The sequence below is a fragment of the Cnephaeus nilssonii genome, assembly GCF_951640355.1.
Source record: "Cnephaeus nilssonii genome assembly, chromosome: 22".
Classification (NCBI taxonomy): Eukaryota; Metazoa; Chordata; class Mammalia; order Chiroptera; family Vespertilionidae; genus Cnephaeus; species Cnephaeus nilssonii.
The window spans coordinates 9,210,793-9,236,656 of NC_137093.1; the positions used below are offsets into that span (position 1 = coordinate 9,210,793).

Below are 25,864 nucleotides of genomic sequence, written 5' to 3' on the forward strand. Positions count from 1 at the left end.
CTCTTAGGTTTGCAGAACTCCCGAGCGTCGGAGGAGCGCTCGGCGCCGGTGGGCGCACGGGAGGCGCTCCCTAAATGCCCCCCTGTGATTGAGGACACGAAACCCGGGACCAACAACGAGGAGGCGCGTGCGGATCCTCACGTTGGGGGCACCAAGGGCGCGAGCATTTATTGAACCCTTACTGTATGCTCTGCGGGGCCAGCATTTGTCTCCATTTTACGGGCGAGTGAGAGGCTCGGAGATTGGAAGTGAGCTCCCCAATATTGGACACCTGGAGGCTCTGGTTGCAGGTCAGCGCTTCCACGTCGGTGACAAGTGAAGCTGAGGACCACCAAGGCGGTTAGAGCCAACAGGTGAGGCGAGATGCTTTGCCGGCCGCTTCTGCCCCGTCTCTCCCCCTCTGCCTCCGGGCCTCCTCCCGCCCCTGCCAGGACGTTGAGAAACGCCGGTGCAGAGGATTACAAAAAACAACGTTGTTTTCTGGGCGGTGTTTTTCTTGCTGGCAAAAATAAAACATGCTCCTCTATGACGTGTGGCGGAGCCCAAAGAAGGAAATTAATGGGCCAAAGACACCCCCCCACCCCAGTTTTTCTTAGGAAGAAAAGTGAAGTCGTTTTTGCCCTGCTGTTGAGGGAAGAGGCTAAGTCCAGCCGGAATCTGGCTAACTGGCTGTGACTGAGCAATTAATTCACTTCCCTCTGGGCCTCGATCTCCATATCAAAGGCAGTGTTGGCTTTGTGACCTCCTGGCTGTGTGACCTCGGGCAGCTGGAGGAACTTCTCTGAGCCCAGCTCCCTCCTCTGTGAAAGGGGCGGGGACCTGAACTGCTCCAGAGTTGTGCTGAGACCTAGACGGAGGAGGCGGCCGCTGGCTCTGCGCTCCGGGGGGCTCCTCTGTAGAATGGGAGTACTAGCAGCACCCCCTCTAGGCGAGTTGGGGGGTGAGATGAGGTCATCCGTGCTCCTGCGTTTCCACATTGGTTTTCCTTTGGTGAGGGGAGGGCAGCCCCTCCTGCTGGGCCTTGGGGTCTTCAGTGACACTGTGCCTCCTTCTCACCCCCAGCCCGCAGCGGCTGGAGCTGCCCGCCCTTTGAAACCGAACCACCGCAGAAGGGAAGCGGAGGGTGAAGGCCAGGCCCCGTGGGGGCTGATGGCCGGCGGACGACGGAATGGGCACTGGGTGCCGTGTTGGCTCTGTGTGCTGCTGATGGTGGAGAGAGTGTCCGGGGCCAGTGGCCTGTCTACAGGGGCCCACACCAGCCCCCCATTTCCAGCCTCAGGTGTGAACCAGACCCCCGTGGTAGATGTGAGTATCCAGGCGGAAAGCTGGCATCAGGTAGGGGTGAATTCATCCAATCAAATATTTATTGGGCATCTACTATGTGCCAGGCACTAAGCTGATCCCTGGGATACACCAGGGAACAATAGAGAGAAAAATCCCTGCCTTCATGGAGCGAACAGTCTCCTGGGAGGTCAGATAAAGAAGTAAACATGTGCCCTAGCCGGCTTGGCTCAGTGGATAGACTGTCGATCTGTGGACTGAAGGGTCCGGGGTTCGATTCTAGTCAAGGGCACATGCCCCGTTGCAGGCTGGATCCCCAGTAGGGGCCTGCAGGAGGCAGCTGATCAGTGATTCTCATCATTGATGTTTCTCTCTCTCTCCCTTTCCCTTCCTCTCTGAAATCAATAAAAAATATATATTTTATAAAGAAGTAAACATGTAAGCTTCAGGTGGTAAGATGCTGCAAATAGGATCAAGTGATATTGGGGAGGCGGGCTGTAAGGGGGAGGGAATCTTTCCAACTGTTTCAGATTGGGTGGTCACAGATGGCTTCTATGAGCCAAGCCCTGAATGAAGAAAAGAAGCCACTTGTACAGACCTCTGCGGGTAGAGCATTCCAGGCAGAAGAGAATAGCCAGTACAAAGGTCCTGATGCAAAAACAAGCTTAGTGTGTTCCTGTAGGAGTGAGGAGGCCAGAATGGCTGGAGCAGAGTGAGGGGAAGAGAGTTAACAGATAAGGATGGAGAGGTCGTGGTGGTCAGATTATAAAAGGCCTTACATGCTGGGGCTAGGAGGTTAGATTTGTTTTATGAGAGTGAAGAGCCAATGGAGGGTTTTAAGCAGAGGTATGTCAAAATCAGGTTTATTTTTTCAAGGGATCTCTCTGGCTTCTCTGGGGAGAATGGGTTGAGAGGGGTGAGAGTGACAGCAAGGGCACCAATGGGGAGGCTCCCGCAGCTGTCCAGATGAGCCATGGTGGGTCTGGGAGGTAGGAAAGAAGTGGTGAGATTTGCATAAATGTCGGAGGCACAATCGGTGGGATGGATTAGATGGAGGGCGTAGTGGTGGGAGAAAGAGCGGAGTCAAAGATGGCTTTAGATTCCTGACCTCAGCCACTGGGCGGATGGTGGTGACATTGACTTGGATGCACTGAGTGAGAAGCAATGGGTCCCTTGGGTGAGAGGCAAACAGGGAGGGTGTGGGCCATTGAGAACTTGCATCATTCCGTTCCGAGGTCTGTAAGGGTGGAGAGGTCACGCTGGATCAGGGTTGAATGGCTAAAGGCAGGGTCTGCTCAAGATAATGCCCTCTCCCCTACTCCCCCCCCCCCACCCCAGTCCCAGCTGCAGGTACCTAGTGGAGATAACATTTCCCTGCCGGTGGGCATGTGGGTGTGTCTAATTTCCCAATAACACTAACAATGAACTGCCTTGTATTTTCGTCAGTCAGCGGAGAATGAAATAACGCTCCTCCCCACGTGTACCAACGGGCTAGGAGTGTCTAGCGCCTGCACCAACTTTATGGGGCTGCTAAGTGCTTTCTTGCTCACCCTCTGAGGCCGGCGAACGGGTAATTAGGCCATTTTACCGATGGGGAAAGCCATTTGTGGTTACTGTGGTTCTAAAATCGACGGCTGCCTCTTGGGGTGTGCTTGCCGGGTGCAGGGACACGGGGGTTAGCTGTAGTTTGTGTGAGATTATCTCTGACTTATCAGGCACTGTGCCAGGCTCACCAAATCCTCCCAAAGCCCCTGGCCCGGGTATGATGATCTCTGTGCTAGAGAAGAGGACACAGGTCCCGGAGGGGACGTTGGCCACGAGGGAAGGGGCAGAATCCGGGTTTGAACTCGTGGAAAAACAGCACCCATAGACCTGCTGGACGCAGGGCTGCCACAGACTCCCCTGTGATAAACGCAGATCGGCGAAGCGCCCTAAAATGAGGTATTCCTGCAACTTCTTGTCTCTGGTTGCCTCCGGAGGAACCCGGACTAGGGTCAGCTCTGACTCAGCACTTTCACTTCTGGAATTCTCTCCGACAAAATAGTCTCACGTGTGCCTGGCGAGTCATATGTGAAGAAGTTCATTGTTAGTGTTATTGGGAAGTTAGACACACCCAAATGCCCACCGGTAGGGAAATGTTATCTCCACTATGTACTATTCATAGTATGAAATATGATGGTGCTGTTAAAGAGACTACAGTGAGCCCCGAGCCAGTTTGGCTCAGTGGATAGAGCGTCAGCCCACAGACCAGAGGGTCCCGGGTTCTATTCCAGTCAAGGGCACATACCTCGGTTGCAGGCACGATCCCCCCGGCCTTGGGCATGTGCTACAGGCAACCAATCAATGTGTTTCTCTCACATCCATGTTTCTATCTCTCCCCGCTCCCTTCCACTCTCTCTAAAAATCAATGGAAAAATATCCTCGGGTGAGGATTAACAAAACAAAACAGAGAAAGACTGCAGTGAGGCAGGGGCTGTGGTAGTAGGAATAGGGTTTCTAGAGCCTCAGATGGCCGGGTTCCAGCCCTGACTGTGCCTCGGAGTGGAACAGGACACTGCCTTAGTCTCCTTATCTGTCTGTGGGCACGATAATAGTACCTTCCTCACAAGGTTGTTGTGCAGATTAATTGAGATGCATTTAAGCTCCGGGCACTTTGCCTGGCATCTAGAAATCCCTCAGAATGTTTTGACTTTTATCACCCTCTTCATCATTGTGTATCAATATGGCAGTACTAGAGGCCCAGTGCACAAATTTTGTGCACGGGTAGGATCCCTAGTGGCTGCTGGCTGCCGGTTGCCGGCCGGGGTCTCCCTTCCCCGGCTGCCTGCTGTCACCGCCAGCCAGGGCCTCCCTTCGCACCCGCCTTGGCCTGGCGCCGCCTGCTCACCTGCTCCACCATCCCGCCGTGGTCCCACTCTCGTCGAGGCCGGCAGCGCCTCCACTGCGGCCCGCTGCCAGCACCACATTGCTGACGCCCGCCATGTTCCGTGCCGCCCCCTGGTGGTCAGCGCATGTCTAACCCTGTCAGTCAAACTCCTGCCAATGGGGACAATTTGCATATTAGCCTTTGCTTATATGGGATAAGGCATATATGTGAAGTGGTAAAAGCAAATCACAGGAAGAAGAGATTTAGGATGGGTCTGTTTCTTTTTCTTTTCTTTTTCAATAAATCTTTATTGTTCAGATTATTATAATTGTTCCTCCCCCCCCCCATAGCTCCCCTCCATCCGGTTCCCACCCCACCTTCTGCCCTTACCCCCCCACACACTGTCCTCATCCATAGGTGTACGATTTTTGTCCAGTCTCTTCCTGCACCTCCCACACCCCTTTCCCCCTGAGTATTGTCAGTCCACTCCCTTTCTATGTCCCTGATTCTATTATATTCACCAGTTTATTCTGTTTGTCAGATTTTTTATTCACTAGATTTTTAGATTCACTTGTTGATAGATACGTATTTGTTGTTCATAATTTTTATCTTTACCTTTTTCTTCTCCTTCCTCTTCTTAAAGGATACCTTTCAGCATTTCATATAATACTGGTTTGGCGGTGATGAACTCCTTTAGCTTTTTCTTATCTGTGAAGCTCTTTATCTGACCTTCAATTCTGAATGATAGCTTTGCTGGGTAGAGTAATCTTGGTTGTAGGTTCTTGCTGTTCATCACTTTGAATATTTCTTGCCAGTCCCGTCTGGCCTGCATAGTTTCTGTTGAGAAATCAGCTGACAGTCGTATGGGTGCTCCCTTGTAGGTAACTAACTGTTTTTCTCTTGCTGCTTGTAAGATTCTCTCTTTGTCTTTTGCTCTTGGCATTTTAATTATGATGTGTCTTGGTGTGGCCCTCTTTGAATTCCTTTTGTTTGGGGTTCTCTGTGCTTCCTGGACTTATAAGTCTATTTCTTTCACCAGGTGGGGGAAGTTTTCTGTCATTATTTCTTCAAATAGGTTTTCAGTATCTTGCTCTCTCTCTTCTTCTGGCACCCCCATAATTCTGATGTTGGTACGCTTGAGGTTGTCCCAGAGGCTCCTTACAGTATCTTCATATTTTTGAATTCTTTTTTCTTTTCCAGTTGGGTGTTTTTTGCTTCTTTATATTTCAAATCTTTGACTTGATTCTTGCGATCCTCTAGTCTGATGTTGGATCTCTGTATATTATTTTTTATTTCAGTCAGTGTATGTTTAATTTCTAGTTGGTCCTTTTTCATATCCTCGAGGGTCTCGCTAAATTTATTGGCCTTTTCTAGAAAATTCTTGAAAAACCTTAAAACCGTGGTTTTGAACTCTATATCCAGTCGTTTGCTTTCCTCCATTTCTTTCATTTGTGACCTGTTTCTTTGTCTCCGCATTTTGGCTGCTTCCCTGAGTTGATAGAGTGGCTTTGTGTGCTAGGTGTCCTATAGGGCCCAGTGGCTCAGCCTCCCCAGTTACCTGAGGTGGACACTCTTGGTGCACCCCTTTGTGGGCTGTGTGCACAGTCTTGTTGTAGTTAAGCCTTGATTGTTGTTGGTATCACTGGGAGGAATTGACCTCCAGGCCAATTGGCTGTGAGGATCAGCTGTGTCTACAATTGGAGAACTTCTGTGCTGGAGACACCCTTATGAGGCAAGACTTGCTTCAGTGGGGCTTTGGTGCTCACTGAGTCTGCCCCCTGAGCGTGTCCCTTATGGATCTGAGGAGTTGTAATCTAGATGGTCCCACTCTGAATCCCTGGGTACACTGGCTCTTGGATCTCCAAGGAGGTGCTAATTTAGCCTCTGCCTGAGGCCACCCAGCAGGAGCTACGGAGAGATCTGCAGATTCCTCTTCTTTGTTTGGGTTTTGGAGGTGCCCAGATGAGGCCCAGCTGTGAAGCAATGCAAGCTGCTGTGGGGCCTTGGGCCTTCTTTTGGATGTTCTGGGTCTCTCTGACTCAGCTGCAGTTTGTTAGGTAAGTTTAGATTTCAAAGGACCAGGCCATTCATATGCAAAAGCCTCTGCACTCAGCTTGGATGGGGCAGAGTCTCAGGGCGGAGCAAACAGCAATGGTTTCCCGTCAGCCCTGCCCTAAGAGGCCCCCAGGTCTCAGTGTCCCGCGGTAATCGCTGCAAGCACCTCTGAGAGAAAGCCGCCCTTGAGTTCCGCCCGCTGCCAGACAGTCCAGTTTCTCCCCGTATGAGTCTGGGTCCCCAGAGTCTCGTCCGGAACTGGAATTCAGAGCAGTCGGGAGCTTTGTCTCCCTCCCGATTAAGAAAGCCAGCCGTGTACTCCGTTGCCAGCCCTCTCCGCGCGCGCACGTGTCTCCGTACCTCTGCCTTCCACAGCTCCTCTGAGTCTCAGTGTGCTTTTCTCTTTCCTTCTAGTTGTAGAATTTCCACTCAGCCAGCCTTCTGGTGGTTCTGGATGATGTCCGTTTTGTCTTTTAGTTGTAGTTTTGAAATTGTTGTGCGAGGCAGCAGTTTAGGTGTTTACCTATGCCGCCATCTTGGTTTCTCTCTCTCTCTCTTTCTTTCTTTTTTTACTTGAGTTCTGGCTAAGAAAGAATTCAGAGCCGAGGCTCAAAACTGTAAGAGCATGTTTACTTTGAAAGTCACAAGTAGAAGTGATCCGTAGACGAAATGGGCTCAGGAAACAAGTTATAGAGGCAAAGGACGGGCCGTTGGAGCTTAGGAGAAAGAGGGGGCGAGGGAGATGCACCCGGGGGTGTGGGGGAGGGCGCAGGTGTGCTCCATAGAGAGAGCCGCTGGGATGGATCCGTTTCTGTACGACAAACCAAACTGTAACATGGGGTGTACATCCAAATGTCATCGAACTGAGAAACGTCTGTAAGGGTGCGCTTCCAACTGATCATGGCAGGATCTCTGGAGAGAGGTGGGATTATGGAAGGCAGGGATAAGGAGGGGAAATCTAGAAATCTTTATATATTGTTTATTGTTTTTGTTTGAAACAAACATGTATTCATGAATTGCTTGTGTTAATTTCCAACACAAGTTTATTTTTAAGAGATTACAGTGTGCAAGAGAGAGCAGGCTGAAGGAGGTCATCTTCCGCTGTTTAGGGGGCCCCGATCTGGTCACCCGTGGCATGTGGACCTCTGATGCCCCCCCCCCCCCCCCCCCCGCTTCCTTCCTGCAGTGTCGCGATGTGTGTGGCCTGAACGCTTCCGACCGCTGCGACTTCATCCGGACCAACCCTGACTGCCGCAGCGAGGGGGGCTACCTGGACTACCTGGAAGGCATCTTCTGCCACTTCCCCCCCAGCCTCCTCCCTCTGGCCATCACCCTCTATGTGAGGCCCTGCTGGGGAGCTGGTGGGGGGAGCTGGTCGGGGAGGGCGGTGGACGGGGCCGGTGGCCCAGGCTGGACTTAACCCTTCCTTCTCCGGCCCCACCCAGGCTCTCTGGCTGCTCTACCTGTTTCTGATTCTGGGAGTCACTGCGGAGAAGTTGTGAGTTGGCCTTGGGCTCAGGGGTCTTGGGAGGTTGACCTTGGGGCGACCCCGGGTTTGGGGGAAGGGTGGGCGCAGGGGGTCCCTCACTGTAGCGTCCTCACCATTTGCTTTCTGTCCGCAGTTTCTGCCCTAACTTGTCAGCTATTTCTACGACGCTCAAGCTCTCCCACAACGTGGCAGTATCCTTCCGTGGGTCCTGCACCCTGGCGGGAGGGCGGGAGGGCAGGGGGGCGGGGTGGCTGGGACACGGGTGGCAGCCCCAGGAAAGGCCTGGGCAGGCCGGGGCCTCTGCACTGACCCCCCTTGACACGCTCCCCCATGGCGTCACCTTCCTGGCATTTGGCAACGGTGCGCCCGACATCTTCAGCGCCCTGGTGGCCTTCTCGGACCCACACACGGCCGGCCTGGCCTTCGGGGCCCTGTTCGGTACGCGCGGCCCTGGCTGCGGGCGGTGGGGGCGGAGGGGGAGGCGCAGGGAGGGCTGAGCGCGGCCTCTCCTCCAGGCGCCGGCGTGCTGGTGACCACCGTGGTGGCGGGCGGCATCGCCATCCTGCGCCCCTTCACGGCCGCCTCCAGGCCCTTCCTCAGGGACATCGTCTTCTACATGGCGGCCGTGTTCCTGACCTTCACCGCCCTCTACCGCGGCCGGGTCACGCTGGCATGGGCCCTGGGTGAGCAGCCACAGGGCCGGGCGGGGTCATGCCGGGGCTGAGGGGCGGGGAGGCACAGGGGGGCGGGACGGGGTGGCCAGCAGGGCACAGGGGGGCGGGACGGGGTGGCCAGCAGGGCACAGGGGGGCGGGACGGGGTGGCCAGCAGGGCACAGGGGGACGGGACGGGGTGGCCAGCAGGGCTCAGGGCTCCTCTGGTGCCAGTGATGGGAACCCCGCTCAAGGAGGGTTTGAGTAAGAAAAGGGACGTCTGGTCCGGGGAACCAGAGGGGCAGGCGGAGCCAGGGGCGGTGCTCAGACTTCGCACAGTTTCAGATGTTAACATGTCGAGCCAGGATGCCTGCTGTGGAGGTCAGGGTACCAGTAGCCCGCACAGTCCATCCCGTGGCTCAGCGGCCGGGATGCGGGACGGTGTGCGGGCGGTGAAGGAAACCGACCAGGTGCTTGGGGATGCACAGGCCTCCAGGGACCCGCCCCTTGGGAGCCGTTGCCCCCTCGCCGGAAGGGGCAGGGGACGGGTGGCTGGGGCCCCCCCCCTCCCCCATGAGCAGCCGTCCTGGAGGGTCACGGGCCCTGCCAGAGCCGGCACCACGGCGGGGGAGGGGATGCCCACACTCTCCCGCCGCCTTTTCACCTGCTGCCCGGCCTCCCGCGGCTGCCGCCTGGGCAGCAGAGCTCAGAGGTGCCGGCTGCCGGCCCAGCCTCCCGGGCACAGAGCAGGACACCACGCGGAGCACCTGAGGGGGAGGCCCCTGTCGGTGTCAGGCCTCAGGGCCTTGATGGTTGGCTTGTTCGGGTCCAGGGCGGGCAGGAAGGGGATGGTGGGTCAAGGAAGGCCGGGGAGGCGGGCGGAGGCTCCATTCACGGATGCTGGGCAGGGGGCACACACACAGCCACCGCCCACAAGCACCGGCGATAGAGCTGGCAGCCCTGTTCCCTGTCCCCGCAGCCAGGACGCCGCTGGTGACACGTTCCCGCCCCCCCCCTCCCCCCGCCCGCCCGCTGCAGGTTACCTCGGCCTGTATGTCTTCTACGTGGTCACGGTGGTTCTCTGCACCTGGATCTACCGATGGCAGCGGCGGCGGTCCCTGGCCTCCTCCATGCCAGCCACTCCAGGTGAGGGTCTGTGCTGGTCCCCCACGAGAGGCCCGGGGAGACTGTCCCCCCGCCCCCCACCCTGCACCCTTCGCGGCTGCCTGACGTCTCCGAGGCCTTGGCCATTGCCCGTCTCCTCTTCGTGCTTTTTCGACTCGTTCTGCGAAGTCCCACCTCGTGCCTGTGCTGGGGAAGCCGCCCTCCCTGGCCTCGTCCGCGTTTGCTAGCTCCATCCTTGCATTCGAAAACGTCTGCCCGTTAGCCTTCCTCACGCTAAGAATTCCTGAGCGTGCGAGGCGATGGCTGAGAAACCCAAACTCCAGGGCGTCTGGCCCCTGGCACCCTCCCAGCTGCCCGAGGGGCCTGCTCTGGGCGGGGCGGGGAGGGTCTGGGCTCTCGGGCTGGTGTGACACGCCCCTCTCTCCTCCAGAGATGCTCTCGGATTCCGAGGAGGACGATCGGGTGTCTTCTACCACCGCCAGCTATGACTACCGTGCGTCCAGGGCCCTGGGCCCAGCTGGGGTGGGGGCACCAGGGCTGGGGGGGGGGGGTGTGGAGAGGTTCCAGGCCCCAGGAGCAAGGCTGCAAACCCGCCTCCCCTCCCCCGCACCCGGCCGAGCTGCGGGCCAGCTCACCTGCCCGCTACCAGGCCCCGCTGCTTCCTCCTTCCCAGGGTTGGGAGCACTGGCGGGAGCCGAGAGGCTTTGCTGGAGGCCGAGCCAGCCCGACACCTTCCCCCGCCACCCCCCGCCTTGTACCGCAGGGGAAGAGTACCAGCCGCTGCTTTTCTACCAGGAGACCACGGCTCAGATCCTGGTCCAGGCCCTCAACCCCCTGGACTGCAGGAAGTGGAGGAACAAGCCGGCGTACTGGAGGGTCCTCAAGGTGCTCAAGGTAGGCGGGGGGGGGGGGGGGGGAGGGGGCCTGGAACTGGGCGCCTGGCTTCGTGACGGAGGCCCCTCAACCTTCTCTAACTCAGCGAGGACTGCTGAGACCCTCCTGGAATGAGATAACCTGGGACTTGGTGGGGAAACTGAGTCATCGAGGTTGGCTGATGGCCTGCCCTGGGGCTCAGTCCCCCACGGGAGGAGAGCGTCTGCCCCGGGACGGGGGGGGGGGGGGGGGGGAGAGGAGGGGACCCCTCCTGCCTGGGTGAGGGCGGGGACCTGGGTCTGGGTGGGAGACTGGGTCCAGGTGGGTTCCAGTGAGAACAAGATAGAGTTTTTCTAATCACCTGTCACGTCCCCGGGCGGCATGACCCCTGAGGCTGGATGTGAGCAGGGCTGCCCTGGCTGGTGTCCAATGCCTTCCTTCCCCGGACCAGACAGTGGGCACACTCACAGCCCTTCTCTCCTGGAGGAACCGGGGAACGTCCACCGTGTATCCACTTTAGGGTTCCTCAGTCCCAGCGGCACATAAGGCGCTATATTTGCACCCCACGGTGGCTCTGGCTGCACCATGACCTTGAGCAAGTCACGTGACCTCTCTGAACCTCGCTTTCCTCCACTGCCAACTGGGGATAATGATAATGCCTTTCTTCTGCAGTGGTTGTATCAGGAAGTTACTGTGGCGATGGAGCTGCGTAACAAATGGCCCCAGAATCTCATTGACTTACGGTGGCAATCTTTCGGGTCATCCAGGGGTGACTCTATTTTCAGGCTGTGGTCCGTGGTCAGGTCTGCCCCCTATCTCCTTCTGGGGCCAGTGGGTTCTTGGGATTGTGCTGTTTTCTTGGTGGAAGGGACCGAGGCAAAGTTCACAAGCGCATTTGAAGCCTCTGCTCACCTCCCATTCACCAACAGCCCTTCGGTCAAAGCAAGTGCCATGGCCACGGTCACAGGAACGGGACAGGGAAATACATCCCGCCACGTTCGAGTCACCTGACCAAGCGTGTGGGTGTTTGTTTCCGTTACCGGAAGGGATGGAGGAATTAGAAACAGGACCCAGCCTAGCACAGCGATGGTGACAACTTCCCAGACTAATGTGTGTGGAGGGCTCAGTCCGGTGCCTGCACAGAGCAAACACTCCGCCGGTGTTACTCCTCACCTGGCTGAAACACGAGGTGTGGGGCCTGTACCCCGGCTGCCTAAACCCTTCGGTGTGGCTTTGGAGAGGTTCCTCGACCTCTCTGAGCCTCAGTGTGTTCCTCTGGAAGGTGTGCTGTCAGGATTAGTGCATGAGGCGCTGTGGTTGGCTGAATAATGCCCCCCCCGCCCCCCCCCCCCGCCTCCAAGATGTCCCTGGCCTGGTCCCCGGGACCCGTGGAACTGTCACCTCGTGTGGCCGATGTGGCGAAGGGCCCTGAGATGGGAAGGTTGTCCCGGGTTATCTACCGGGACCCAGTGTCACCCCAGGGGCTTCACAGGGAAAGAGGGACCCGGCAGAGGGTCAGCTCAGGAGACGGGCCCCAGGAGCACAGCTCAGAGGGACCCCGGCCACGGAGCGCGGGCAGCGCCCTGGAGCTGGGACAGACAGGAAGCCGCCCGCTGCCAGGAGCCCGGGTTTTAGAATTCTGTCCCCCAGAGCCAGAGGGAGTAGGTCTGCGCGGTCCCGGGGAGGCCGTGTGTGTGTGTGTGTGTGTGTGTGTGTGTGTGTGTGTGTGTGTGTGTCTGTCTGTGTGTCTGTGTGTGTGTTTGTGTGTGTGTCTGTGTGTGTGTCTGTGTGTCTGTGTGTGTGTCTGTGTGTGTGTGTGTGTGTGTCTGTGTGTGTGTGTGTGTGTCTGTGTGTGTGTGTCTGTGTCTGTGTGTGTCTCTGTCTGTGTGTGTCTGTGTGTGTGTGTATGTGTGTGTCTGTGTGTGCGTGTCTGTGTGTGCGTGTCTGTGTGTGTGTCTGTGTGTGTCTGTGTGTATCTGTGTGTGTGTATGTGTGTGTGTGTGTCTGTGTGTGTGTCTGTGTGTGTCTGTTTGTGTGTGTGTCTGTGTGTGTCTGTGTGTATCTGTGTGTGTGTGTCTCTGTGTGTATCTGTGTGTGTCTGTGTCTGTGTGTGTGTGTCTGTGTGTGTGTCTGTGTGTATGTGTCTGTGTGTGTGTGTGTGTGTCTGTGTGTGTATGTGTCTGTGTGTGTCTGTGTGTGTGTCTGTGTGTGTCTGTGTGTGTATCTGTGTGTGTGTGTCTCTGTGTGTGTCTGTGTGTGTATCTGTGTGTGTGTGTCTCTGTGTGTGTGTGTGTGTGTGTCTGTCTCTGTGTGTGTCTGTGTGTGTGTGTGTCTGTGTGTGTCTGTGTGTGTGTGTGTCTGTGTGTGTGTGTGTGTCTCTGTGTGTGTCTGTGTGTGTGTGTCTGTGTCTGTGTGTGTCTGTGTGTGTGTGTCTCTGTGTGTGTGTGTGTGTCTGTGTGTGTCTGTGTCTGTGTCTGTGTGTGTCTCTGTGTGTGTGTGTCTGTGTGTGTGTCTGTCTGTGTGTCTGTGTGTGTCTGTGTCTGTGTGTGTGTGTGTCTGTGTGTGTGTGTGTGTGTGTGTGTGTCTGTCTGTGTGTGTCTCTGTGTGTGTGTGAGTGTGTGTGTGTGTGTGTGTGTGGCGATGTGATGCAGCAGCAGCAGGAGCCTCATCCGGGCAATAGCAGCCATGTCCTTGAGAAACCGAGCCCGGCCGGCGTGGCTCCGCAGTTGAGCGTTGACCTATGACCCAGGAGGTCGCGGTTCGATTCCCGGCCGGGGCGTACAGGAGGCAGCCGATCAACGAGTCTCTTTCATTGATGTTTCTGTCTCTCTCCCCCTCTCCCTTCCTCTCTGAAATCAATAAACATATTTTTAAAAAATAAAATAAACTTTAAAAAACCTTGAGAAACGAGCTCGGGTGCAGCCAGCCCAGACCCGGGTCTCCCGGTGACACCTTCCCGCTTTCTCGGACGTGACAGCTGCCCGTGGAGCTCCTGCTGCTGCTCACCGTCCCCCTCGTGGACCCCGACAAGGAAGACAGAAACTGGAAACGGCCCCTCAACTGCCTGCAGCTGGCGATCAGCCCCCTGGTCCTGGTCCTGACGCTGCAGTCGGGGGCCTGTGAGTACCCCTCCCCAGGCCAGCCCAATCCCTCCTCCCCTCACCCCTGCGTTTTGCTGTCCACCACACCACGGCAGCAGAACCCTGGACACCCAGCAGGCACTTAATACGTGCTGGTGTGAGGGACCCCAGCCTCCCTAGTCATGGTCTCACCCCCGACTTCCTCCGTCATTCTGGGGGGCCTCCAGGAGGAGGCGTCACGCAGGAGCTGTGGAGAGCACCGCTCCCTTCCTCTTCCCTCTGCAGACGGCGTGTATGAGATAGGCGGCCTCTTTCCTGTCTGGGGCATAGTGGTGATCGCGGGCACGGCCTTGGCTGCAGTGACCTTCTTTGCCACGTCCAACAGCGAGCCCCCCAGGCTTCACTGGGTAAGGATCCTGGGGTCTCCAGGTGGGGAGAGGGGACGCTGAGGTCTTCCCAGCACATGTCCTGTCTGCGCCTCTGGGGTCGTTGGGCCAGGAGTCACTTTCTGCAATGACAGGTCTTTAAAGCCACTTTTGAGGGCTATTGTGCCTTTGTGCCTGTTCAAGGTCATATCTCTCTCTCTCTCTCTCTCTCTCTCTCTCTCTCTCTCTCTCTCTCTGTAACAGCTTTACTTTATTGAGATGTAATTCCCGTACCATAAAATTCACCTATTTGAAAGGTACAATTCAGTGGTTTTTAGTGCGGTCGACCCTTGAACTTATAAGCAGACCCACACAGTCCAAATCCGTATTGTTCAAGGGTCACTGTATTCTCAATCCACAGTTGGGAATCCGTGGATGCAGAGGGCTGGCTGTAGTTATATGTGAATTTTTAAAAAATATATATTTTATTGATTTTTACAGAGAGGAAAGGAGAGGGATAGAGAGTCAGAAACATCGATGAGAGAGAAACATCAATCAGCTGCCCCCTGCACACCCCCCACTGGGGATGTGCCCGCAACCAAGGTGCATGCCCTTGACCGGAATCGAACCTGGGACCCTTGAGTCCGCAGGCCGATGCTCTATCCACTGAGCCAAACCGGTTTCGGCTATACGTGAATTTTTGACTACACGGGGTCAGCACCCCCAATCCCTGCACTGTTCAAAGGTCAACTATATTCATAGAGTTGTACAATCATCACCTCTATCAACTTTAGGGCATTTTCATCACCCCAAAAAGCCAACCCACATCCAGCAGTCACACCCTGTCGCCCCTCTTCCTCCATCCCCCCTGTCTACTGCCCATCTGCTTTCTGTCTCTATAGATTTGTCTATTCTGGGCATTTTATATAAATGGAATCCTACAATATGTCGTCATTTGTGGCTGGCTTCTTTCACTTAGTAGCAAAATGTTTTCAAAGATGGTCTACATTGTAACATGCATTAGTAAATGGGTCTTTTTTGTGGCTGAGTAATATTCTGTGATGTGGCGATAGCACATTTTTGTGTGCCCATCCATCTGGGATGGGCATTTGGGGATATTATGAACAGTGCCGCCGTGAACATCTGTATGAAAATGTGTGTGTGGACATAGACTTTCATTTCTCCTGGGTGCGTTTTTAGGAGCGGAATTGCTGGGTTAAATGGGAGCAGTGTGTTGACCTTCTCGAAGGCCATCCACTGCCTCCTGCACGCAAATGCCCCCTCCTGGGGATCGAGCCTGCAACTGGGCATGTGCCCTGACGGGGAATCGAACTGTGACCTCCTGGTTCATAGGTTGAAGCTCAACCACTGAGCCTCGCCGGCCGGGCGACACTTCAATTTTTTATTGATGAAAAAAAAGATTGTGTTTTTTATTTTTAGAAACTCGGAGTGGATGTACCAACCCAAGGGGCTCGAATTCCCAGCTCATTGCTCATGTAGAGAAAGGGTTTTCAGCCAGTGTTTCTTACTAGTCTTTGAAGTCTGACACATGCTTCGGCAGGGATGGACCTTGAAAACATGGTGCTAAGTGAACACGTGGTCACACAGGACCACATATTATAGAAGTCAGTGAAGCCACTTATATGACATGTCTGATCCACAGAGACAGGAAGTAGAGGGGAGGGGCTGGGGTGAAGGTTGGGGGATTGGGTAGGGCCTGCTCACAGTGAGTTTCTTTCTTTTATATATATACTAGAGGCCTGGTGCACAAAATTTGTGCACGGAGGGGGGGTGTCCCTCAGCCCAGCCTGCACCCTCTCCAATCTGGGACCCCTCAAGGGATGTCCGACTGCCCTCTCACAATCCAGGACTACTGGCTCCCAACTGCTCGCCTGCCTGCCTTCCTGATTGCCCCTAACCACTTCTGCCTGCCAGCCTGATCATCCCCTAACCACTCTGCTGCCAGCCTGTTTGCCCCCAACTTCCCTCCTCTGCCGGCCTGGTCACCCCTAACTGCCCTCCCCTGCAGGGTTGATCGCCTCCAACTGCCCTCCCTTGCAGGCCTGGTCCCTCTCAACTGCCCTCCCTTGCAGGCCTGGTGCCTCCCAACTGCCCTCTCCTGCTGGCCATCTTGTAGTGGCCATCTTGTGTCCACATGGGGGCAGGATCTTTGACCACATGGGGGCAGCTATATTGTGTGTTGCAGTGATGATCAATCTGTATATTACTCTTTTATTAGATAGGATAGGGGCCTGGTGCACGTGTGGGGGCCAGCTGGTTTGCCCTGAAGGGTGTCCCAGATCAGGGTGGGGGTTCCCTTGGGGTGTGGGGCCACCTGAGCGAGGGGCCTGTGGTGGTTTGCAGGCCGGCCACGCCCCCTGGCAACCCAAGCTGAGGCCCTGGTATCTGGAATGTATTTACCTTCTACAATTGAAACTTTGTAGCCTGGAGTGGAGCCAAGCCTCCTGCTCGCTCTGTGGCCGGCAGTCGTTTCTGTTGGGGTTTTGTATATCTTCTATAATTGAACTTTGTAGCCTTAAGCGGAGGCCTGGGCCGGCCAGGGTGTGTGGTAAGCTTGGCTTCTTCCATTGCCGGGGGCAACCCTGGCCTGGTCTCTCCAGCTCCGTGGCTGCCGCCATTTCTGTTTGGATTTGTTTACCTTCTATAATTGAAACTTTGTAGCCTTGAGTGGAGGCTTAGGCCGGCAAGGGCAGGCGGAAAGCTTGTGGCTGTAGCCATCTTGGTTGGGTTTATTTGCATACTTGCTCTGATTGGCTGGTGGGCGTGGCTGGTGGGTGTAGCAGAGTGATGGTTAATTTGCATATTACTCTTTTATTAGATAGGCTATTTTTTATTGAATTCAGAGGGAGAGGTAGAACCATCAATGATGAGAGAGAATCATAGGTTGGCTGCCTCCTGCACGCCCCCTACTGGGGATCGAGCCCGCAACCCGGCATGTGCCCCTGACTGGAATTGAACCTGGGACCCTTCAGGCCAAAGGCTGGCGCTCTATCCACTGAGCCACACCGGCCAGGGCAGGGAGCTTCTTTTTGTGGCAATCCGTGGCATTTGGCCCATAGAGTAGAAATCTGATGAAAGCTATGGGAACCTCTTCTTCACAGAATAGCACTATTCAGCTAACATTTTACCAAGTACTTACTGTGTGCTTGGCTCTGGTTTCTTTGCATCTACTAACTCATTGTATGCTCATGACCACCTCATGAAGTAGGAACTGTTATCACCCCATTTTACAGATGAGGAACAGGCTGTGTCTCTGCTGGGGCCGGCCTTGGTCCCATCCGCACGCTGTTCCCTCCCCAGATCTTTGCCTTCCTGGGCTTCCTGACCAGCGCCCTGTGGATCAACGCGGCCGCCACGGAAGTGGTGAACATCTTGCGGTCCCTGGGCGTGGTCTTCCGGCTGAGCAACACCGTCCTGGGACTCACGCTGCTGGCCTGGGGGAACAGCATCGGAGGTGACTGGGGCCTGGGGAGGGGGGTGCCTGGGGTGAGCACAGCCACATCCCTGCCCTTTGCTCCCCCAGCCAGAATGGCACGTGGGCAGGGATGTCCAGGGCACTTCCCTCAGCGTGTGCTTAGCGCCGCCGACGTTTTTATTTATTTTTAAATATGTTTTTGTTCATTAGAGAGAGAGGGAGAGAGAGAGAGAGAAACATCAATGAGAGAGAACCATCCATGGGCTGCCTCCTGCACACCCCCTACTGGGGATGGAGCCCACAACCTTGGCATGTGCCCTGACTGGGAATTGAACCAGCGACCTCTTGGTATGTGGTATGACGCTCAACCAACTGAACCACAGTGGCCAGGGCCCCACGGACCTTTTGGAGTGATGCCCTGAGCCAGGAGGTTCTGTAGAAGCCCAGGGCTGCTCCCCTCTCATGCATGGACGCTCGTGGCTCCCCAGAGTCAGGCAGGGTGTGTGCATAGGTGGGTGGCGTGTGTAGGTATTCGCACATCCATACACACACAATTCTCTAGCTGCAGCCGCCCAGTCGGGCTGGCCAGGTTGTGACCAAAGAAGGTGCTGGGGGCTGAAATCTCCTCTCACTCACCTTTTCCTAATTTGCATGGAGACACCTAATTTGCATGGAGATACCTAATTTGCATGGAGATACCGAATATGCTAGCAGCAGATGGGACTCAGGTGAAAATCGGTGGTTGCATGTCACACCCACAAAGTTGCCTCTGCTGAGAAGAGGGGGTGAAGGAACGCAGGATCGAACTGTGTCTCACGGGTCGCTGTGGCCTCTCATAGCCAGCCAGCTGGTGCCAGGCCCGGGCGGCGGGGGGGGGGGGGGGGGGGGCATTTCTCCGTGTTTGCTGGCTGAAGGACTGTGGGTCAGAAGGAAGGAGTGAGCACCAGGAGTGCCGGAGCAGCCACTCACCACACCAGCCTTCTCTCGTTTCCACGCAGATGTCTTCTCCGATTTCACGCTGGCCCGCCAGGGCTACCCCCGGATGGCCTTCTCCGCCTGTTTCGGCGGCATCATTTTCAGTATCCTTCACGGTGCCCGAGCCTCAGCGCTGCCGGCGCGGGCGCTCAGCCCTGCGCGTGCCCACCCTCGGGGCTGTAACTGCAGGGGCCCTTTCGTTCCCACTGAGCCCGGCTCTGACCTCTCAGGTTGGGGTGGGAAGGGGGGTGCCCTGCCTGAGCAGTGTCCCCTGAGCAGTCCCTAGAGGTGGCCTTGACCCGTGCTCCGTCCCCAGCCCCCCAGTGGACCATGGGCGGTCACTTTACCTGGCCTGGCCTCAGTTTCCCCATCTGCTGAGTGCCCACCACGTGCAAATGCCCGCTGGACCTCGCCCTCCTAGAGGCGCTAACCCTGGCCGAGGTCTCTCGGGTAGGGTGTTGGGGGCTGGACGGGGGGGTAGGTCATAGAGAAAGCCCGTGGCTGTGTGGTCGGGGTTATGGGTGGTCCCAGTACATTTCCTGAGCCGGGCTGCAGACGTCCTGGTGGGAGTGGGCCTGGGCTGCCTGCTGCAGATCTCCAGGGGCCACGTGGAGGTGAAGGTGAGTGGCCAGACCCTTCTGCAACGACCTCCTTACCATGCCCCCCTCCTCCCCCCCTCTTCCTTCTCCTCTCCCACCCCCCCTGCCTCCTCCTCCTCCTCCTCCTCCCCCACCCCCCCTCCGGTCCTCTGAATAGCAGGTGACTCATACCTGAGCACTTCACACTTCCTGGGAGAGGACTTGTCTAAATCCGTGACAAGTCTGATGTGTAGAATCTCTTTAAACTGTTTTGCATGCAGGGTTGGAAAAGATGCATTCCTTCCAGATTCACAGAGTGATAGGTGTAGTTTGGGGGGAAGGGGCAGGAGGTCCCTGGATTCAGGTGTCGGTCCCACCAGTTAAGTCTCTTCCTCTATGACTTTGGATGAGTTAGGACATCTCTGAGCCTCAGCTTCCTCACCTGTGAAATGGGGTTGATGATACCACCCCCCACCCCCCTCCCCTCACTTCCTGGATAAGCACCCATGAGGTAAGGGCCGGGCTGAGCACCTTATCCCAACGTTGTCCACACGGGGTGGGCCGGGAGACCGGGCGAAGGTGCCATCTGTTGGAGACAGGCCTAGAATGGGGAAGCCAGCAGATTTGGAGAAGGTTCTGAAACACATTGAGGGTCAAAGGTCTCACACTTCAAGAGGATCCGAGAATTCCCTGAGGGGCTGCAAGAGACCCCCTGACCCGGGCATTCCAGGGGGCGGGCTGGTGGCTGCATGTTAAAGGAAGCTCCCTGCCCGCTGATGAGGGCAGGACGCTAGAGTGACTCAGTTCTAAGGTGGAACATTCAGATACTGCTGGCCGGGGCCGCCAGGTGATGGAAAGTCTGGGCTGTCCAGGTGGGCCTCGTGGGGCCAGGGAGTCAGGTTTTCTAGAGAAGAAATGGAGGTTCCTAGGTGAACTTTTGCTGTTTTAAAATATTGGCCTGGCTGGTGTGACTCAGCGGTTGAGCGTTGATCTATGAACCAGGAGGTCCTATCCAGTGGGGGCGGGGGGGGGGGAGGAGGGGGGAGCAGGAGGCAGCCAATTGATGATGTTTCTCTCTCTCTATCCTTCTCTCTTTCTCTTTCTCTAAAATCAATGAAAACATTTAGAAAAAATTAAAACGTTGCGCAGGAGCAAGGCAGCCAGGTGGCACCCCTGTCCCAGCATCTCTTTCCGAAGGCTGTGAATTAGGAGACCAAAGGAGGGGAGGGTTGAGACAGGCGGGGACGTGGCCCCGGGGATGGTTTCAGGGCTCAGCGGGTGGAAGCTTGGGGAATGTCCGGGGGCTGAGGTGGCGGTTTGGTGGGAGCAGAGGCCCTGCCCTTCTCTGGCTCTGAGTCCTGAATAGCCTCTGTGGCTGCTGACCGGCAGGGAGCCGGCTGGAGCCGTTCCGGAGCCACGCCGGAAGCAAAGGGCTGCTTGCCCTGCTGGCAAAGCGGCCTTTCTCAAAGGTGAACACACTCCGCAGATGTTGCCGGTACTCTTCGTGGGTTTGAAGATTCCTCTCCTTATCGATTCTCAGGCAGGGGCAGAGAGCGGGGCCTTCGGGTGGCCCCTGATGGGAGTGTGTGTGCAGAAAACGCCCCTGCTGTTCATTAAGACGCCAGGCAGGCTCCGGGAAGGCCGTCTAGGAAGGATGTCTGCGGAGTGAGCACTGGTGGGTGGGAGATGCCGGGTGCCTGCCCTGCCGGTGTGATTCAGGGACCAAAGGGTCTCGGGCTCCATTCCTGGTCAAGGGCACAAACCTCGGTTACAGGTTCCCCAGCCTTGGTGGGGGCTGTGTGGGAAGCAACCCATCAATGTCTCTCTCTCTCTCTCCCTCTCCCTCTTCCTGGTCCCCTCTCTCCCTCTCTCCCTCTCCCTCTCCCTCTTCCCTTCCATTTCTCTCCTCTTACTTCCACTATCTCTAGAAATCAATGGAAGAAATATCCTCAGGTGAGGATTAAAAAATAATGAAACTGGGGAAAAAAACAAAATAAGGTTGCTCATAACCGCTCACTGTTGTATGAGCCCCGTTCTCAGATTTGACGCACGGTCTATGTGTTGGTGCACCCCCACCTGTGTGTACCCACCTGTGTGGACATGTATGTATGTCCCTGTGTGGGGGGCAGGACAGGGTATGGGTTAAGAGCTGGGACTTCCACGAGGGCTCTGTCGCTTACTGATGACTCAGTCTCCTCATCTGTGGGCCGTGACGCGCCCCTCAGGAGTGGTTTCGAAGATGGAAGGCTGAGTGAGTGTTAAATCCGCGGCCTGTGTTAGACAATATGCTAAATCTAGAAGGAAGCGAAGTGAGGTGGGGACAGTTTCACTTCCCTTTCTGTACTGCTGGAGAATTCCCAACGTCACATGGTGTATATCGAACGTATTGTATCCGTGCCCTAGGGCTGCCCTAACTGATGAGCACAGACTGTTCAGGCGGCGGGAACGCACCTGGTTTCTGACCGGCGGGGTCACAGCAAACCTGGGTTCAGCAGCCTCGGTCCTTGGGTTCTGGCTGGGAAAGAATTCAGAGCCAAGACCCAAACTGAAAGAGATCATGTCTAAGGAATTCGGCTTAGGAAGCCAGTTATGGAGGTAAAGGTAGGGCCCTTGGAGCTTGGGAGTGAGGAGGTTAAAGGTAACACACCTGGTAGGGAGGAGGGGAAGAGGAAGAGGAAGGGGCGGGAAAAGGGAAGGCGCAGGCGCGCTCCCCGGTGGGAGTGGGAGAGCAAGAGCGGGAGGGCACACGGGTCCGTCCTAGGGGTTTTTTGTTTTTGTTTTTTTTGTTACTCTTCACCCGAGGACATTTTTTTCAGTTGATTTTTTAGAGAGAATGGAAAGGGGAGACACAGAAATGATGTGAGAGAGACACATCGACTGGTTGCCTCCCACAGGCCCCCCAGCCCGGGGCCCGGGATCAAGCCTGCAACCGAGGTACGTGCCCTTGACCGAAATGGAACCTGGGACCCTTGAGCCCGCAGGTCAACGCTCCAACCACTGAGCAAAAGCAGGTAGGGCCACCCTAAGGGATTTAAGGGTGGCAATTTTAGGGGAGAGCTTAGACCCGTGGTCGGCACACTGCGGCTCGCGAGCCACATGCGGCTCTTTGGCCCCTTGAGTGTGGCTCTTCCACAAAATACCACGGCCTGGGCGAGTCTATTTTGAAGAAGTGGCGTTAGAGGAAGTTTAAGTTTAAAAAATTTGGCTCTCAAAAGAAATTTCCGTCGTTGTCCTGTTGGTATTTGGCTCTGTGGACTAACGAGTTTGCCGACCACTGACTTAAACGATTCAGCAGCTTTCCAGGTGCGCCCTTTCAGGGTGGCGGTCTCGCTGATTGCTTGGCTGCACCAGCGCAGGGGGTCATTATTCCAGGCAGCTGGCCCTGCCGTCGGCCTCAGCCCGGCTGGTTTGGGTGCTTATCTGGGCCTGGAGCTGACCTACAACTGAGGCCTCGGTGTTATCTCTAGGGAGGAAAGGTCCAGGGGCCTGGTCTGCACCGCGTGACCAGCACGGCCAGCTAGGCTGGGAGGAACGTCCCCCTGGGGCAGGTACCACCCTACAATTGATCGTCCGTTGCTAGGCACCTGGGCTTTCCACCCGGTGACCTTCTGTACCGGCCCATCGTCCTTGCTCTGCTCACCTGTCTAACTGCCTCCCACAAAACTAGGTGGCTTCAAACATTGACGGTCCGGGTGGGGCAAGCCATCCACGCGGCAGGCCTTCGCTGGCCCCTAGCAAGGGGCCCTCAAGCCTCAGTTTGATCGACTGATGGCTGTCGTAGTGACCCAGCCTCTCTCCCTGGTCCCGCCCCCTCTGCAGCTGGAGCCAGACGGACTGTTGGTGTGGGTCTTGGCGGGCGCCCTGGGCCTCAGCCTCGTCTGTTCCCTGGTCGCGGTCCCACTGCAGTGCTTCCAGCTGAGCAAGGTCTACGGCGTCTGCCTGCTCCTCTTCTACGTGAGCTTCCTCGTGGTGGCCCTGCTCACCGAATTTGGGGTGATTCACTTGAGAAGTGTGTGAGTGAAGCTGTGCGCCGGGTCCACCTGGTGGCCGGGAGGTGTCACTGCAGGCGGTGAGCTGGAAGATGGATGATGCTGGAGACCAAGGCGCCTTCGGTCGAGCCCGCGTGGGCATGCGTGGCGGGGAGTGAGGTGTGGGCTGGACGTGGGGTCGCTCGCTTTGCTAAAGGTTCCCAGGCACTGCTGAGTGCAGGGAGGACGCTAAGCCTCCTTTCTGGGGCTTTGGAGACTGGCCTTGACTGGCTGGACAGCCCCAGGCAGAAGGAAGGAGACTTTCTTGAATTCTCTCGAGCATCTCGAAGGTTGGGGTGTAGGGGGTGACTGGGTGCCGTCCAGGCTGGTGTTGGAAGGACTGTGAAGTGTTCAGGGCTGGAGGCAACTAAGAGGCCCAGCCCCACCCCATGGGTGTCCCTGCCGCCTGCCTGCATCTTCTCAGGGTTTTTATGCTGCCAAACCAGGCTTAGGGACTCAGGACGGTGGGAGCCACGGACAGGGCGCCAGGGGTGCCGGGGTCCCGGGCCGTCGTGGGCTGAATCCTAGAGCTGCACCTTCTGACAGAATCGGAATGGGACACATACCTGATTTTGAATTTTCTAGTCACCACGTTAATAAAGCCCAAAGCAACAGGTGAAAATGTCACAGTAATAGGTCTTACTGAGCCCGAAGGCTCCGAACTGTCTGCCCGTGGCTGCCACCCTGACAGTACAGCTCTGGCCTCCACCACCGGGACCACCCACTGGCTGAAGGCAGACGCGTGTCCTGCACCGTTCTTTCCGGCTGCAAAACCGGAAGGAATCTGTGCCTTGTGCCTACCTCAGGGGGAGCCTGGGCTGGGGTCCCAGTGCCCCCACACTCCGGGGAGGACCAGGACCCCCCTCCCACCCCAGCACCTTCTGCCCTCAGTGCCCTGCTTCGATTAGCAACTGAAGAATCTGCCCATTGCCTCACGCCGGCAGGACAGGGATTCAGCGGTCTTTTTTTCCAGCGAAAAGTTATTAAATATTTCAAGTGTCCAGTTCCAGGGCTGAAGGTTGAAGGTTTTTGGGCCTAATGTACGGGCTTTGGGGCACATGTGGGTGTGGGGCTGAGCTGGTGTCGGGAAGGCGACCTCCCTGCATCCCCCATGATACCAGAATGTCAGGAGGCGGCAGCCACACTTACAAAGCAGAGGTGCTTTATTAATATGCCAGAAGCCCGGAGACACCGTGGGTTTTCCAGGTAACAAATCGCCAACGTACAAAACCTTACAGGGCCGTTCCTGCTATCCGTACAAAATGATTGTCGCGTGGTGTGGAGTAAGGCTTGGGGTGGGGGGGGGGGGCGAGGAGGGGCCATGACCGTCAGACAGGTTGCTTTGACCCAGGGCAGCTCAGTCTCAGCTGAGTGGGGAGTGAGGGCGCCTGGGCTGGGTGATGTCCCGGGTCCCGCAGAGCTCACAGCCCTGGGACACCTGCTCCCTGCACCCGTGTGCAGGTTTGAGGACCCGCCTGACAGGCCATAGGAGACCCTGGGGACAGCTGTCCTCGGCGTCAGTGACAAAGGCCCCAACCAGTGGCTGCACTAAGCAGGACTAGACTAGACCCCGCCCTCCCGTGCCGGCCCTCACTGTGGGCCTCAGGGCCCTGGTGCCCCTCCCAGGTTCACGGCCCCTGCGGGCAGAGGAAGGAGCCTTCCTGCTCCCGAAATGCCCGCTTCGGTACAAAAGCTGCAAGGCACCCCGCTGTGCAAATAAGCTTCCTCTCGGGAGGTGGAGAGGGCCTGGCCCAGGTCCCAGCGCCCGGCACCCAGCTGCCCGATGGCCCCCGACAGAGGCCGCCAGCCTCCTGCCCCCTGTGGGAATCTGATTTCCTGGTGTCCCCAAAGGGCTGTGCTTTAACAAAAATGCCCACTCCTCTCTCCGTGAGGGGCAGAGCTGTGCAGTGTGGGTTACGGGGGTCAGGCTGGGCCTTGGAGAGGGTGAGGGGTGCTGGGTACTGTACCCGGAGTCAGGCCTGCCCTGCTGGGAACCTCAGCCCACCCCCCCCCCCCCGAGCCACAGGAGGCCGTGGAGGCAGCTGAGAGCAGGGGCCGCCCCTGCCCCCCTCTGCAGCTGCCCCTGCCTCCAAGCACCCTCCTCTGACCCTGCTGTGCCCTCACTGGGGCTGCCAACCCCAACAGCCTGCTCTGGATTCGAGCACCGATCCCACCCCACCCACACTGACCTCGGACAACTCCCCAGGTACCGGGGGACTCGGGGAGCTGCGGGTCCACTCGGACCCGCTTCGGTACCAGCCACTCCTCCCAGTGAGGCCCTGGGTGCCCGCAGCAGAACCGTCCTGAGCAGAATCCTGAGGAACCTGCACATCTTTCTGCCTGGACAGCACAGTCACGAGCAGGGGGAGGGGCTGAGTGGAGAAAGCCGTGGCAGGAATGGGTCTGGGTGTAGCCATCGGCCTCACCCTTGCTTCCCCCCTACCCCACCGCCCCCCTCTGTGCTGGGCCTGGATTCCAACCGAGGCTGTTAGGATTTTCAGCAACAAGAGCTGAAACCTAACCAAAGGGGGGTGGGACAGAAGGCTTAGAGCCAGGACACGAGACGCGCCAGGCACTCACCGGCTGAGGCCTGACCACGTGGTCTAGTCACACCCGATCCCACTCCCCATTAGGTCATAGGCACAGGCCCCGAAGGGCCGTCCTATTACATTATCACACAGAGAAATACGAATCCGAGTATTTCCCCTTCGTAAGTGGTTTTGTCCCTAAAGCAAGACAGAAACCCGTGACGTGGCGGCAGCGGGAGTTAGTGGGGAAGCTGTCAGCTGGGACGCGAGCCTGGAAGCGGCAGGAAGACGTGGGTGTGCGTGTGGCCTGGGGAGGGCCGGCCCCGCAGAGACGGCCGAGTCCATTCCAGCGGCGTTCCCGGGAGGGGGCCTTCCTTCCAGCGCTTTCTGCCTGGCCGCGCCCAGAGCAAACTGGCTCCTGGAGTTAAGGAAAACAGGGCAAGGAGGTTACAAACCAAACCCCACCTGCGTGCCTGTCTTTTCCGTTGTCTATAAATAGGTGCATATATATATGGACGTGTGCATATGTACAT

The 25,864-nt window shown here is 56.8% G+C and overlaps 1 protein-coding gene across 1 annotated transcript; it reads left to right on the forward strand.

Annotated features, from left to right (window-relative positions):
• Nucleotides 1-1,065: 1,065 nt before the first annotated feature.
• On the forward strand, nt 1,066-25,748 carry SLC8B1 (solute carrier family 8 member B1). Its single transcript, XM_079763303.1, has 15 exons — nt 1,066-1,305; nt 7,389-7,541; nt 7,648-7,700; nt 7,825-7,882; nt 8,024-8,129; nt 8,207-8,374; nt 9,382-9,489; nt 9,899-9,961; nt 10,232-10,362; nt 13,319-13,460; nt 13,707-13,828; nt 17,108-17,261; nt 18,221-18,301; nt 18,753-18,817; nt 22,595-25,748. The coding sequence occupies exons 1-15, from the start codon at nt 1,150-1,152 to the stop codon at nt 22,790-22,792; spliced, it is 1,758 nt and encodes a 585-aa protein (XP_079619429.1). The 5' UTR covers nt 1,066-1,149; the 3' UTR covers nt 22,793-25,748.
• Nucleotides 25,749-25,864: the final 116 nt, after the last annotated feature.